This window comes from Engraulis encrasicolus, chromosome 6, assembly GCF_034702125.1.
Source record: "Engraulis encrasicolus isolate BLACKSEA-1 chromosome 6, IST_EnEncr_1.0, whole genome shotgun sequence".
Classification (NCBI taxonomy): domain Eukaryota; kingdom Metazoa; phylum Chordata; class Actinopteri; order Clupeiformes; family Engraulidae; genus Engraulis; species Engraulis encrasicolus.
Window position 1 is genome coordinate 34828369 of NC_085862.1, and position 12500 is coordinate 34840868.

Here is a 12500-nt window from a genome sequence, read left to right on the forward strand (position 1 = left end):
TTATAGTATTGTTACTTATGCTTTGCATATATATTTCTTTTACAGTATAACATTTAGCGGAATGTATTTCATTTTCTCACCTACACATATTTCTGTTAATCCTATGATGCTATGGAGTATGGACTCATGATGATGGCTGTGTTCTATGTCCTATAAACTCTTCATATTACGATGTACATGTATGTACTGTACTGCATTGGATTTATAATGCTGTTATGTGTTGCATGAGTTCATTACACATGCTCGATATATAGTATGTAAGTGGGTCAAAGATTATTTTTTTTGTGCTCAGACGATAGGTGGTACAACCACAACTGATGCCCATAAATGAATTAGAAATTGGTCAATTAATGTACTGCAATGAATATGCTTCTTAGACAATCCACTAAAAACATAATTGAATCCATACAATGGTGGCATTAGCTGTTGTTGCACCACCTTGACATGTGCTTCTACTAAAGCTTCATTGACCCCTGTGTGTATTGTAGTAGTATGTAATGTGTGTGCTTGTGGTGATGCGATGGAGGACGAAGGTAATGATGCTGCTGCTTGTGTTGTGTTGTGCTGTCCTGGGGTCCGTTTCTCGATTATTGTCGTTTCTAACCGTCTTAAGACCGTCTTAAGACCGTCTTACCGTTCCCTTGGATTTAGTGGTGAGCGTCGCTGTCGAGAGAGAGTTGAGTCTCTCGTAGGAAGGACTTTGCAAACGACGATAGCAAAGACGCTTTTGAGAAACGGACCCCTGTGCTCTCTCTGTGTGAATGGCAGGCCAGTGCTGATGGTGAGGAGCTGGTGCGCCTGGCGTCTGACTACAGCGAGGCCAGTCGAGCCCTGAGTGACCTGCGCATACAGGCCTACCAGCAGTTGCTGGCCATCACCGAGGGCCGCCTACACCCCATTATCGGTCTGACAACGCCTCTCTATCCCTCACCTTTTTTGAGGGGGGGTCTCTATCTCTATCTCTCTCTGACAACCTCTGTCTCTCTTCATCTATTTCCAATATGCTCTTTTTTTTAAACTGTCACTTTTTTTAAACTGTCACTTCTTCACATTTTCTCTCCCCGGCCTCAATGTCGGTGCATCTGTCTTTTTGTGTCTTGACCACTTGCGTTTCTCTGTCTCTCTGTCTACCACTCAATCTCATATATTTCTCTCTCTTTCTCTTCTCCTGCGTTTCTCTGTCTCTCTGTCTCATATTCCTCTGAGGATTAAAAAAATCCTCTGCACCTCGAATAACGTCCTCTAAAGTCAATTTCATTCATTGTTGTTTATTAGGGAATAGAATCCACTAGAAGAGTGGTACATTTGACTCACTAAGGGTTGAATGAACACTGCAAAAATGTACTGTCTCCCCTCTCATATCTTTTGGGCCGGATTAAGATGGCCTGTCACAATTCTGCCATTTTTCAGTTTTGTCCAATAGGGGCCCCCCCGGCAGGTGGGGGGCCCTAGGCTGCAGCCATATCTAGCATACCTTGCATATCTTGTCCTATTACAGTAACAGTCTTCTCTCTGTCTCTCTTTAACACTGTCTCTTTGTCTAATTCTTCTGAGAATTTGTCCACCTCTGACAAAAATAAAAAATATATGCACCTCAACTGAACTCTCTCCTTTGGTCTCTTCCTCTTCCTCTTCCTCTTCCTCCTCTCCTCTCCTCTCCTCTCCCCCCATAGTCCCAGCCATGCTGGAGAGCGAGACCATCCCAGGCCTGTCCGGCGCCACCAAGCCATTGGTCAGCTCCCGTAAGCGGGCCGGCTCGGACCCGCGGGCCATGGGAGCGGTGGGTGCCGGTGGAGGGCCCGAGGCGGCGGTGGCGAGCATGGCCGCGGTGCTGCGAGAGCTGGGGCTGCTGCACGCAGCGTTGGCCCGCCAGGAGCTGCCACTGGCCCTTCAGGAGCAGGCCCTCCGCCAGCTCACCTACCTCATGGTGGCCACCGCCCTCAACAGCCTGCTGCTGCGCAAGGACATGTGCTGCTGGAACAGGGGCCTGCAGATACGGTCAGAGATGTGGATACACTCATACACGCGCACACACACACACACACACACACACACACACACACACACACACACACACACACACACACACACACACACACACACACACACACACACACACACACACACACACACACACACACACACACACACACACACAAGGACATGTGCTGCTGGAACAGGGGCCTGCAGATACGGTCAGACATGTGGATACACGCACGCACGCACGCACGCACGCACGCACGCACGCACGCACGCACGCACGCACACACACACACACACACACACACACACACAAGGACATGTGCTGCTGGAACAGGGGCCTGCAGATACGGTCAGAGATGTGGATACACTCATGCACGCGCATGCTCACACACGCACGCACGCACGCACACACACACACACACACACACACACACACACACACACACACACACACACACACACACACACACACACACACACAAGGACATGTACTGCTGGAACAGGGACCTGCAGATACGGTCAGACATGTGGATACACGCATGCACGAGCACACGCACACACACACACAAGGACATGTGCTGCTGGAACAGGGGCCTGGAGATACGGTCAGAGATGTGGACACACGCACATGCACACGCACACACACACATTGTAAGAATCACAGCCATATCTGGTGCCAGACAAATGGGGGTGTTCCTCATACTCTCCCACTCAGACACCCCACACACAGGCTGCTGGAACTCTGGTGAGAGACAGAGCTATTACTGACACTTTCTCTCTCTCTCTCCCTCTCTCCCTCACTCACTCAAACGCAGACTAATTTTCAAGTGTAAGTCATTCCTTTTCTAACAGGTTCTGTTCTCTTGTTATTCCCCTGCAGGTACAATGTGAGCCTGCTGGAGGAGTGGCTGCGAGGCCATGGTCTGCAGGCAGGGGGAGCTGTTGCCACACTGGAGCCCCTCATCCAGGCGGCCCAGCTCCTGCAGATGAGTAAGAAGTCCGACTTGGACGCCTCGGCTATGGTCCAGACTTGCAACGTGCTGACGACTCAACAGGTGGGAAGCTTTGGAAGCCTCAGAACATCTTATTTTCATTTAATACGACTTTCATCTGATCCAATCTGTGGTTTGTTCCATGGATGTGCAAATGAAACACCCACACGCCTTATGTGATTCGTTTTTTTTTTCTCCTCTTCTTCATCATCTCACAGATCATCAAGATATTAACGCTCTACAGCCCACAGAGTGATGCGGAGGAGAGGGTCACACTGAATTTCATTCGCATTGTACAGGTAAAGCTATTTATATGGTGGGAACTTCACGACTGAAACTAACGCCTTGTGCAACTGTCCAGTTTTTGGTGCACATAAACATCTTTGAGCACAATTATTGCGGCTCATACAAAAATTGTTTATTTAGCGATTCATTTTTCTAATTTATTCAGTGTTTTATACGTATATATTGTCAGATTCTGTTGGTTAATATGTATTTTTCATCCTGAAATCTTTTGTCCAGACACCAAAAAAGCTAAAAGCACCTGTTCATATTCCCTATACATATATCGTAACCTTAATCTGAGCTAGTATAAAAAAAAGCCGACCAACTTTTACCCTCTGTAATATAGAGGGAGGTGATGTAATCTGATGACTTTGCTGAACTCAATCATCCATAGTTATGAACAAGCTTTCATCCCAGCTGGATGCTGCGCTCATCAAGGGCATTAGTCTGAAGGTCATTAGTGAGTCATCTGGCCTGTTTGGGAAGAGATGTGGGGAAGGAAGCACAGGCTCCTCATCGTCTACCATGCCCGTCCTCTCTGCTCTGTTTGGCTCTGTTTGCAATGTCTACTCATTTACACACATCACATAGTCATAACTCACAATTCAGAGAAAGTTATTGTCCAATTCTCTAGAAACCATTTGATTTGGCTGTTTTAAGCAATCAAAGTTATAAAGTGTGTTACAGAAATGAGTACACCCTTCCCATTTCTGCAGATTTGTATAGTTTCATTATATCTTTTCACTTCACTTTGACACAATGGACAGTAGTCAATGTACAACTTATGGAACTTATAGAACTTATAGAACTAACTAGCCACATACGCCGGCTACTTTTCAATGTGTCAAAGTGAAATTGCTATAATGTTGTCTCATGAAAGGATAACTTACAATTTCGCAGAAATGTGAAGGGTGTACTCACATCTATGACACACTGTACATCATGCTCATGATGCTACACATTCATCACATTCAAATTCTGCACACTCTACGTACTTCACTGCCTTTGGGTGTTGGGTGTCACTTGTTTTTATATAAACAAGTGACCAATTCAGATGTAATATCGGAGAGACTTTATGTAATTTACTGATTTACTACAACGAGCAGATGAGCCACTGTATGGTAGTGAGCTGTTGTACATTTGGACAACTTCGCATTTTAGCCACTATACAGTGAGCAAGTGAAAAGTTGGGACGCTTCAGAGCGTCTGCGTTTCCATGTGTAGTGAAGGGTTGCCCCACCGGGACTCGAAACCGGACCTTATGGGGTACCAAACAGGGCCTCTGGCCTCTACAACAAAGAACCGGGCTCGTTGGCATGATAGTGAGAACACACCCACAACCCTAGTGATGGTCACATCATCGCATCATGCCTCTGTGTCTCTATGTTTTTGCAGGGTCTGCTGAAGGAGCGCTCTGAGGGCCAAGCTCCCCAGCTGCTGCTGGATGCCCACAGGGTGTTCCCCGTCACCTTCCCCCACCAGCCGGCCTCGTCCCTGGGCCTTGGCCAGCCCCCAGAGCCCCTGGCCATCCCTGAGGCCCTCAAGCTCTCCTTCCTCCGCAGAGCCTGAGTCACCACCACCACCTGCGATGATGACGAAGTCCTCATGTCACACTGGTGTCACGCGTCCGTCTGTCTGTCCACTACTAGACTGACACTGTGCTTTTGGAAGTTAAGGTGCGTTTCTTGACAACGTCATTGCTAACTAAATTAGCAACTTACTTGGTTGTAATGCAATTTTCCTCTGGCAACCTACTAAGTTGCTAACTGGTTAGCAATAACACTTTTGAGAAACGGTGTGAGTTTCAAGAGTCTGGAAAATGAGTTTGTGGACTATGAATTGTGTTTCATGTGTCTGTCCACTAGAGTGGAACTCCTTACTCTGTACTCATACATTTGGGAGATTTTGGGAGGCTCACATGTTAAGTCTGGAAAATGAATGTGGGGAGTGTGGGGTGCCTTTTGAGGAACAAATAGGACACTTCATAGTTGTTAATCAGATGAATGTAACATTTTCACACAAGATACATGTAGAGTATATCTGTACAATAATTTAAATCCACAACTGTCCAGTTCTTAAGGTAGCTGAATTGTAGACTACTGTTTCATTTTAGATGCAGCATGAAGAACATGAGCAAGTTTTTTTTGTCTTTTGAAACATCGTTTATTGCAAGTAGAGACACAGAGATGCAGTAGACCATCTCTCCTCCATCCCTAGTATGCGCAATCATTAAAAAAACAAAAAACAAAACAAAATTATAAACATCTCTGTATAAAAAACAGTCTCATGCGAGTACTCTGTACCACTACACGTCCGTAATATATATTTATATATTCACAAGCCTTTGAAAAATACAAAATAATACCCAAAGATCAAAATAAATCCGACCAACAGTACAAATCAACAAATACAACCATTGGAATTAACATCAAAGACACATGCTGGCACTAAAGAGATTTTTCCCAGCATGCACTGCGTCTTATGTACAGGGTTTTATGGAGTAAGGTCATGCTAGTAAATATTTTTAGATCTCAATCATGATATCCTTGGCAATGCTTATTGCATTCCCATGCAATAGTTTTGACTGCACTCCCAAAGCATTGCGTGAGAAGTCAACACTATTGCGAAAGAAAGCAAAAAATATTCCTCCTCTAGGGACCGCAAAAAATATTGCAAGGGAGCGCAAAAAATATTTACCAGCATGACCCCAGCATGACTCCTTAGGGTTTTGAAGTCAGTTTGTTTGATTTTGCATGAAAACGATGTACCCAGGTGTATCTCTTACACATGCATTATGTTTTACCCTTCCTTTTCCATGTGCTTTTAATTGTGCTTCTGAGTCGTGACGGCCATCTTGCCAGTCACGTCACGCACAGGCCACATGTTGATACATGCCAGTGTGACTGCCGATTCATTGTCAACAGCAACATCATAGTCCTCTTTCATTTCCCTGCTACAGAATTGCTTGGCTGCTATTGGGACGTCAATGTGTTCTGTTTCTCCAAAGACTAGCTGTAAGCTAACACACAGCTGTTAGCTAAACAGCTCCTGTTCTGTCTGTGTTCTTGTCTCAGACTAAAGAAAGAAATGTCCCAGACAAGCCCACTTGAGTCTGAATCGTACCTGACCCTGATTTGAATGTGACCCTCGCACAATATGACCTTAATCTAAACCCTTTAAACTGACTAGGTTTTCACCCAGTACGGTACAGCCCTTCTCTTCCTTCATGCTGTGTCAAAAATATATGTAAACAAAAGAGCAAAAGGTCACACTGTGCTTAAAGCCACAAAGTCATAGTATATTCAAGTTAACAAAAGGATTAGTACGCCTCTCTGGCCAGCTCATTTAGATACAGTATAGAACATGTCAGGGGCGCTGCTCAAAATCGGGCACCCTCTGTAGGAAAATAGTAATTGTGGGGCCCAAATCCCGCCCATTTCATGGTCCCCTGTGGGCCCAAAACCCACCCGTGAACCTCTGGGCTCCCTGAACAGTCCTGATCTATCCTCATTTAGCAGCGCCCCTGTTATAGTATGTAGTCAGGTTACAACCACTAGACAAAATGCCCATAACCACACATTTACAGCAAGTTAAGATCCCTTGGTACAGTACCTGACAGGTAAAGTATATACCATGAAAATAGCAGCTACATGTATAGCTCTCGAAAAATTTGGCCAGTTCTCCAAACAGCTGTAACAAGACAACAAATGGTTTGTGCTGATAATAGTTCACACTGTAAACATTAAAGAACTTTTATTTTAAATGTTACTTTTTAAAAAATTCTACACATATGTAAATTTCTTTGAATAGATGCATAGACTTGAGATAACTATGTAATGGTACGATGGCCACATACATGAAGATAGTTGTTGGCAAGATATGATGGGCGATGAACCATGGTTCTAAACATATTCAGGTGTGGTTGATGAATCATTTGTGGCAGCAACGTGGATAAAAACACCCACAGATATTCCAAGAAGCAGGAGCCATGTTGTAAAATGGCAGACTGTGTGGCAAGTTACTGCCAGTGGGGACAATCCTAATGTACATGTACAATGCACGTAACACCAACCAGGCATTCCTACTACTGTAGGTGTGTTCTCACAGAAAAATAAAACGTCTGACAAGCCATACTTCCACCTGCCCATGGGATGTCATACCACAGGATGTGTGGTGTGCACAGGGGCAACCACAACTCTGCACATTGAGTAAGCAGAAATGGTCCAAAATGTTATGGTCTTTTAGCAAAGGACTCTGATACTCTATAGCAAAGGCTATAGTGCGGACTGCGCTCCAGAATCTTTGATCTATAGTACAAATTATAACACATGAACATTTCAGAGAGACACTCTGGGAACACCAAAGAGGAGCTTTATTTAGCTTACCTCTTTCGAGCCAAGCAGATAGCCTCCATTGCACCCATGGGCTTTAGCCACTGACTTTCATTCAGATGCTCTACATGCTACTGGGTCTGCTTGACTGATGCCCTAGGACTACAGATGCTTTTTAATATGGGGCGCAAAATCACAAGACCGCCGATAACTTAATATGGGAAGAGAGATGTGACCATCCATAGGCGCTTTGTCCTCTCCTGAACTGTGCCACTGATCAAATTATACAGGGTCTTTTTTAAGTGAGGACTGAAGCTCAAGCTATCTGGAAGAAGGCCTTTGAGAGAACAGATTTCCTAGAATAAGCATGAGAGAGAAATCCATCCATCTGAGGTCACTATGGAAACAGGAGAAAGATCCATTCCTCCTGGCATCTGCCAGTTACCATCGAACATTCTGTAAATCTGGTGCAATACTCCAAACAGCATAAACATTTTTTTAAAACTATGGAAACCTATTTTTTTCCTTTCAAAATACATGCCCTTTCAATGGCATATTGTGGAATGCTGTGTCAAGTACACAAAAATTACTACAGTCAAACACACCCACCATCCAACTAAGTAAGAGACAATTACAAAACTCTGAAAAACACACACACAGACACACACACACACAAAGTAGACCAAAGTACCAGTACAAAGCATTTCCTTCTTTTTGCATTCTGCTTAATCATCAATCATAGCTGTTTTTTTACACAAACAGGCAACACTGGTGTATAAAAAAGAGTGGAGACCTAGTCTTAAAAGGCAACCAGCTCCTCTTGTACAGTAGGACTCTGGCGCGTTGTAGGGACCCCTCAACATCATGCGGCCAATGGGAAAATCCTACAAGGAAATAGAGAGACGTTCTCTCTCTATCTCTCTCTCACACACACGCACGCACAAACACACACACACACACACACATACACCTACAGTATAGTACAAATAGACAAGTAGACAAAGGGGATGTCAGGTACAGTAGGTAGGCAGTGTGATCCTTCTTACAAGACACTGAAGTATGACACTGAGTATTTTCCAGTTTGATTACTCAACTAAACCCAAGAGGGGGGCATACACAAGATAAGGCCAGCAAACCTCATTTGTAATAAGTCACCAGATGCACATGGGCTGACTCCGGCAACTACTAGAACAGCCTTTAAGATGTGCGGCTCTGTTGTTCTTAAACAAAAATAAACAAGTCCCACGTCCATCCCCCTGGCCTATCTTAGAGTATATTTGGTCTAAAGCCGTTTTAGACTGGCAGCTATCAGCTTTACAATTGATTGGTCCACTTGTGCTTCATCTACGACTTTGCATAACTAAAAAAAAAAAAGACAACAAGAAAAAAACTTTGGACCCTAATTCGCTAAAGGTCTGTGTTCGTAAGGAACATGTACGGCCTCCTATGAAGGCTCTATATGAAAGTGTCTACACGTTGTCCTCTCTTTACAAATACCTATTTCTGACATCTATCTCCTGCGTTCTGAGCACAGGTACATTTTCAGAGAAGAAGCTTCATGCCTCGAATTATATTCTGCTCATACGCCCACAAAGCACAGCTAAATCCACCACCCAAGCAGCACTTCAAGCTGCGGTACCCACTACATAATTACCGTGCAGTGTAGTGCCGGAGGCAAGGTTAGCTAGTGTGAGCTCTTTTGATTAAAAAATCAGGAAGTTATCAAAAATAAGTCCGTAAAAATAGAGATACGGCAGTGGAATCCCTGGAATGCAGACATGGCCTGGCTTAAGGGGTCTGGGTGCAGGACATGTGAGGGGAAAGGGGACATCTCTGGCAATAAGGAAGGATAGACGATCTGAGACAGACACCATCGAGGGACAAGAGGACATAAATGACTTGACAAGCTGTCTCTCAGCCCTCTGTTGAATTGCACATCTTTGCTCATTTAAGCAGATTTCTCTACAGAAGTAATAAAATAAAATAGAAGCCACCTGAAGAACAACTGATTTCAATATTATTACAAAGAAAAGATAGATATCATGTCTCGTACATTTAAAATAATATATAGAATGCTATGTATATATTCATATAACTCCATACATTTTCTTTTAAACTCTTTTTTAGATTCAACAATTAAACTCTTTTACATTAGACTCATTCTTTAGAAAAACCCAGTATGTAGGCTACATAAAGATATCAGTTGAAGTGTTAAGAATGTTCCTCAATGTTCGCTGAGACTGTAGAAGGTAGAAAGGGCAATTACATAACTATGGCAGTATTTAATATCAATAGTCGTCTATTTCACTCCAACTTGGTGTGAAGTGCCTGCACTGTGTTCTTTTCTTTGCACACAGTAGCCCAGACTGTATCAATATGAATGCGGTGTGTGTGTGTGTGTGTGTGTGTGTGTGTGTGTGTGTGTGTGTGTGTGTGTGTGTGTGTGTGTGTGTGTGTGTGTGTGTGTGTGTGTGTGTGTGTGTGTGTGTCAGAATGACCAAATTCTGATACTGTGTGCTTTATGTAGGAAGAATTAGAACGTGTGTGAAACTATATGCACATATGTGTTGGTGTAGGTGTCTGTGTTTTTCAGAGTATGAACATTGGCATTAGTGCATGGGTAGAGGTCTTGGGGGCAGGGGTGTGTCGTTTCCTCAGCTCCTCGCTCATATGTGTGGAAGCTGTAGAGAAACCAGAGTCCCAAGCCTATAGTATCCTGACCTGACCTGACCTCGCTTCACCACCTCCTCTGCTCTAGTTTTATTCACCTGTTTTCCTACTTCTCCACTTCTGTTATGTCCATGTATCCCTCCTCCTCCTCCTCATGTAAATGCCATTCTCTCCTTTCCTTTATTTTATTCACCTCTTTTTCTACTTCTACACTTCTCTTTTCTGCACTCATGTCTTCTTATCTCCTCTCCTCTTAACTCTCTAATCCATTCTTGCCCTTGTCTCTCTTTGTTATTCGCCTGTTTCCTACTTCTCCTCTCCTCTCCTCTTAACTCCCTCGCCCCTCCTCGGCGGAGCGCTGGTCGGACTTGAGCTTGACGAACTCCTTGGCCACGTCGTCGTTGTTGCGCTGCGAGAGGATGCGCAGCACGGTGAGGCCCGTCTCGTCCATGCTGATGCGCTTGCCCAGGGGCAGCCAGCAGGCCACGCTGCCCCGCGGCGCCACCTCCTTCAGCTGCAGCACGGCCATGCCCACCGTGCGGTCCTCGCGCGCAAAACAGTAGTCCTTCACGCAGAAGTGCAGCTCGTAGCACTCGGGGCCCGACTCCGCGCTCAGTGTGCTGTAGACGGATGGATGGATGGATGGATGGATGGATGGATGGATGGATGGATGGATGGATGGATGGATGGATGGATGGATGGATGGGGAAAACTAACTGTCAGAGAGCTGGACAGCCGTACAAAGGCGAAGTGCAGTAACTACATATTTTTTTTGTCAAAATTGAATTTAGACTGAAAATGGTCTTCATTACACCTAATTTACCTCATGACAAAGCCCAAATGTGCTCTCTTTTAGAGGTATTGATATGTGAAATTTGCAGTAACTACAATATCCAACCTAATACAATACTTTGAGGGCCTTTTTTTCCTCAGTTTAAATGTTGGCGTAGTGACTGCACTTTGTACAGCAGTGGAGAGTGTAGAAGTCGGAGAGTTTAAGAGGTTAAAGTAAAGGTTCGTGTGAATTAATCTACGTATAGCCCTTTTCGGTCAGGACTATACAGTACAGTGCTGTTGTGGGGAATAGAGAAAGATACGTTGTGACGCGGAATAATGCACAACAGGCCAACTAATTAAATAAAGTAGTGGTGCGCACATCCAAGGTGCAGGTGCAGGACAAAAGGTCCAACTAATTAAGTACAAAATGCTAGTAACTTTCAGTTTCTTTTTTATGCCTCATTCAGTTGATGTACCAATTCATTTGGGCCCAACCAGCTGCTCAGGCTGTAAATATAGTACAACAGTACACAAAATATAATTCCATGAACACAGATGATAAAGATGATAATGGTTTACTCACAAAGTAAAAGTTTCATTATATTTTGGAGCCCAGCTGTTGTTCTTGGACTTGGTGGCATGTTTCCTCTTGGTGTTGCTGAGGTGGGGGCCGATAATGTAGACCTCCACAAAGGGCCGGAAGATTCCCTGGGTCTGCCATCGCAGGTCATTCGCAGCCACAACTACACACAACACACAGGGGAACATGAACAGAAGGCAGTACACACATGCACGCACACAGACACAACGTGCACACACACATACATGCTCACATGGACATTGAGAGAAAGAAGATTACATTGATGATATCTTGCCATATTAGACAGGTTTCAATGTTACACTAAAGTGCAGTGTATTATATTGCATTCATTCCTTTAGTGGACATATTCAATCGACGTGCCTTACTAAAAAACAGATGTTCATAATTGCATCAATATCCGCTTGGGGAAATGAACAGGCTTGGAAAACTCTGACAGTGACAATGCTATCATATATTACTATTCAATCATTCAATACAAAACACATAATTTTATTAAGCTCGGCCTTTTGACAAAATAAGAGCAGGACAGGACAGGTCAGATAAAGGCTGAGGAGTTCTACATTCAACTACAAGCAGCAAAAACTTATAACGTGTGCTGGACTAACATAATGGAAAAAACACACACTTCAACCAAATCAGTGGCTGAAGACAAACCTTTGATGGTGACTTTATGCTCTCCAGTGCTGGGATGGGTGAAGACCTCCACGGCTATGGAGACCTCTCCCACAGCATCCTCCACTCCAGAGCCTGAGGTCACACACACAGACAGGCACAGCAGCAGTAGCACACAGGTCAGCCATGCTAGCGGCTGACATGAGGCAAACACGCCAACTCCTTGGAACACTTGACTTCAAGCTGTCA

General features: G+C 44.3%; 2 protein-coding genes across 2 annotated transcripts in view; one reads left to right on the plus strand and one right to left on the minus strand.

Moving 5' to 3' along the window:
- si:dkey-110c1.10 (unconventional myosin-Va) overlaps positions 1-4852 on the plus strand; it is a 40907-nt gene extending 36055 nt beyond the window's left edge. Inside the window, exons 31-35 of the mRNA XM_063202060.1 lie at positions 769-904; positions 1674-1998; positions 2864-3038; positions 3194-3274; positions 4656-4852. Of these exons, the coding sequence (XP_063058130.1) occupies positions 769-904; positions 1674-1998; positions 2864-3038; positions 3194-3274; positions 4656-4829 (891 nt within the window). The 3' untranslated portion in view covers positions 4830-4852. The remainder of the gene's footprint in view (positions 1-768; positions 905-1673; positions 1999-2863; positions 3039-3193; positions 3275-4655) is intronic.
- A 5281-nt stretch (positions 4853-10133) lies between these two features.
- Positions 10134-12500, minus strand: part of unc13a (unc-13 homolog A (C. elegans)) — an 80352-nt gene continuing 77985 nt past the window's right edge. The window contains exons 42-44 of the mRNA XM_063202061.1: positions 12294-12386; positions 11622-11781; positions 10134-10881 (exon numbers count right to left, since the gene is read on the minus strand). Coding sequence (XP_063058131.1) covers positions 10590-10881; positions 11622-11781; positions 12294-12386 — 545 coding nt within the window. The 3' untranslated portion in view covers positions 10134-10589. The remainder of the gene's footprint in view (positions 10882-11621; positions 11782-12293; positions 12387-12500) is intronic.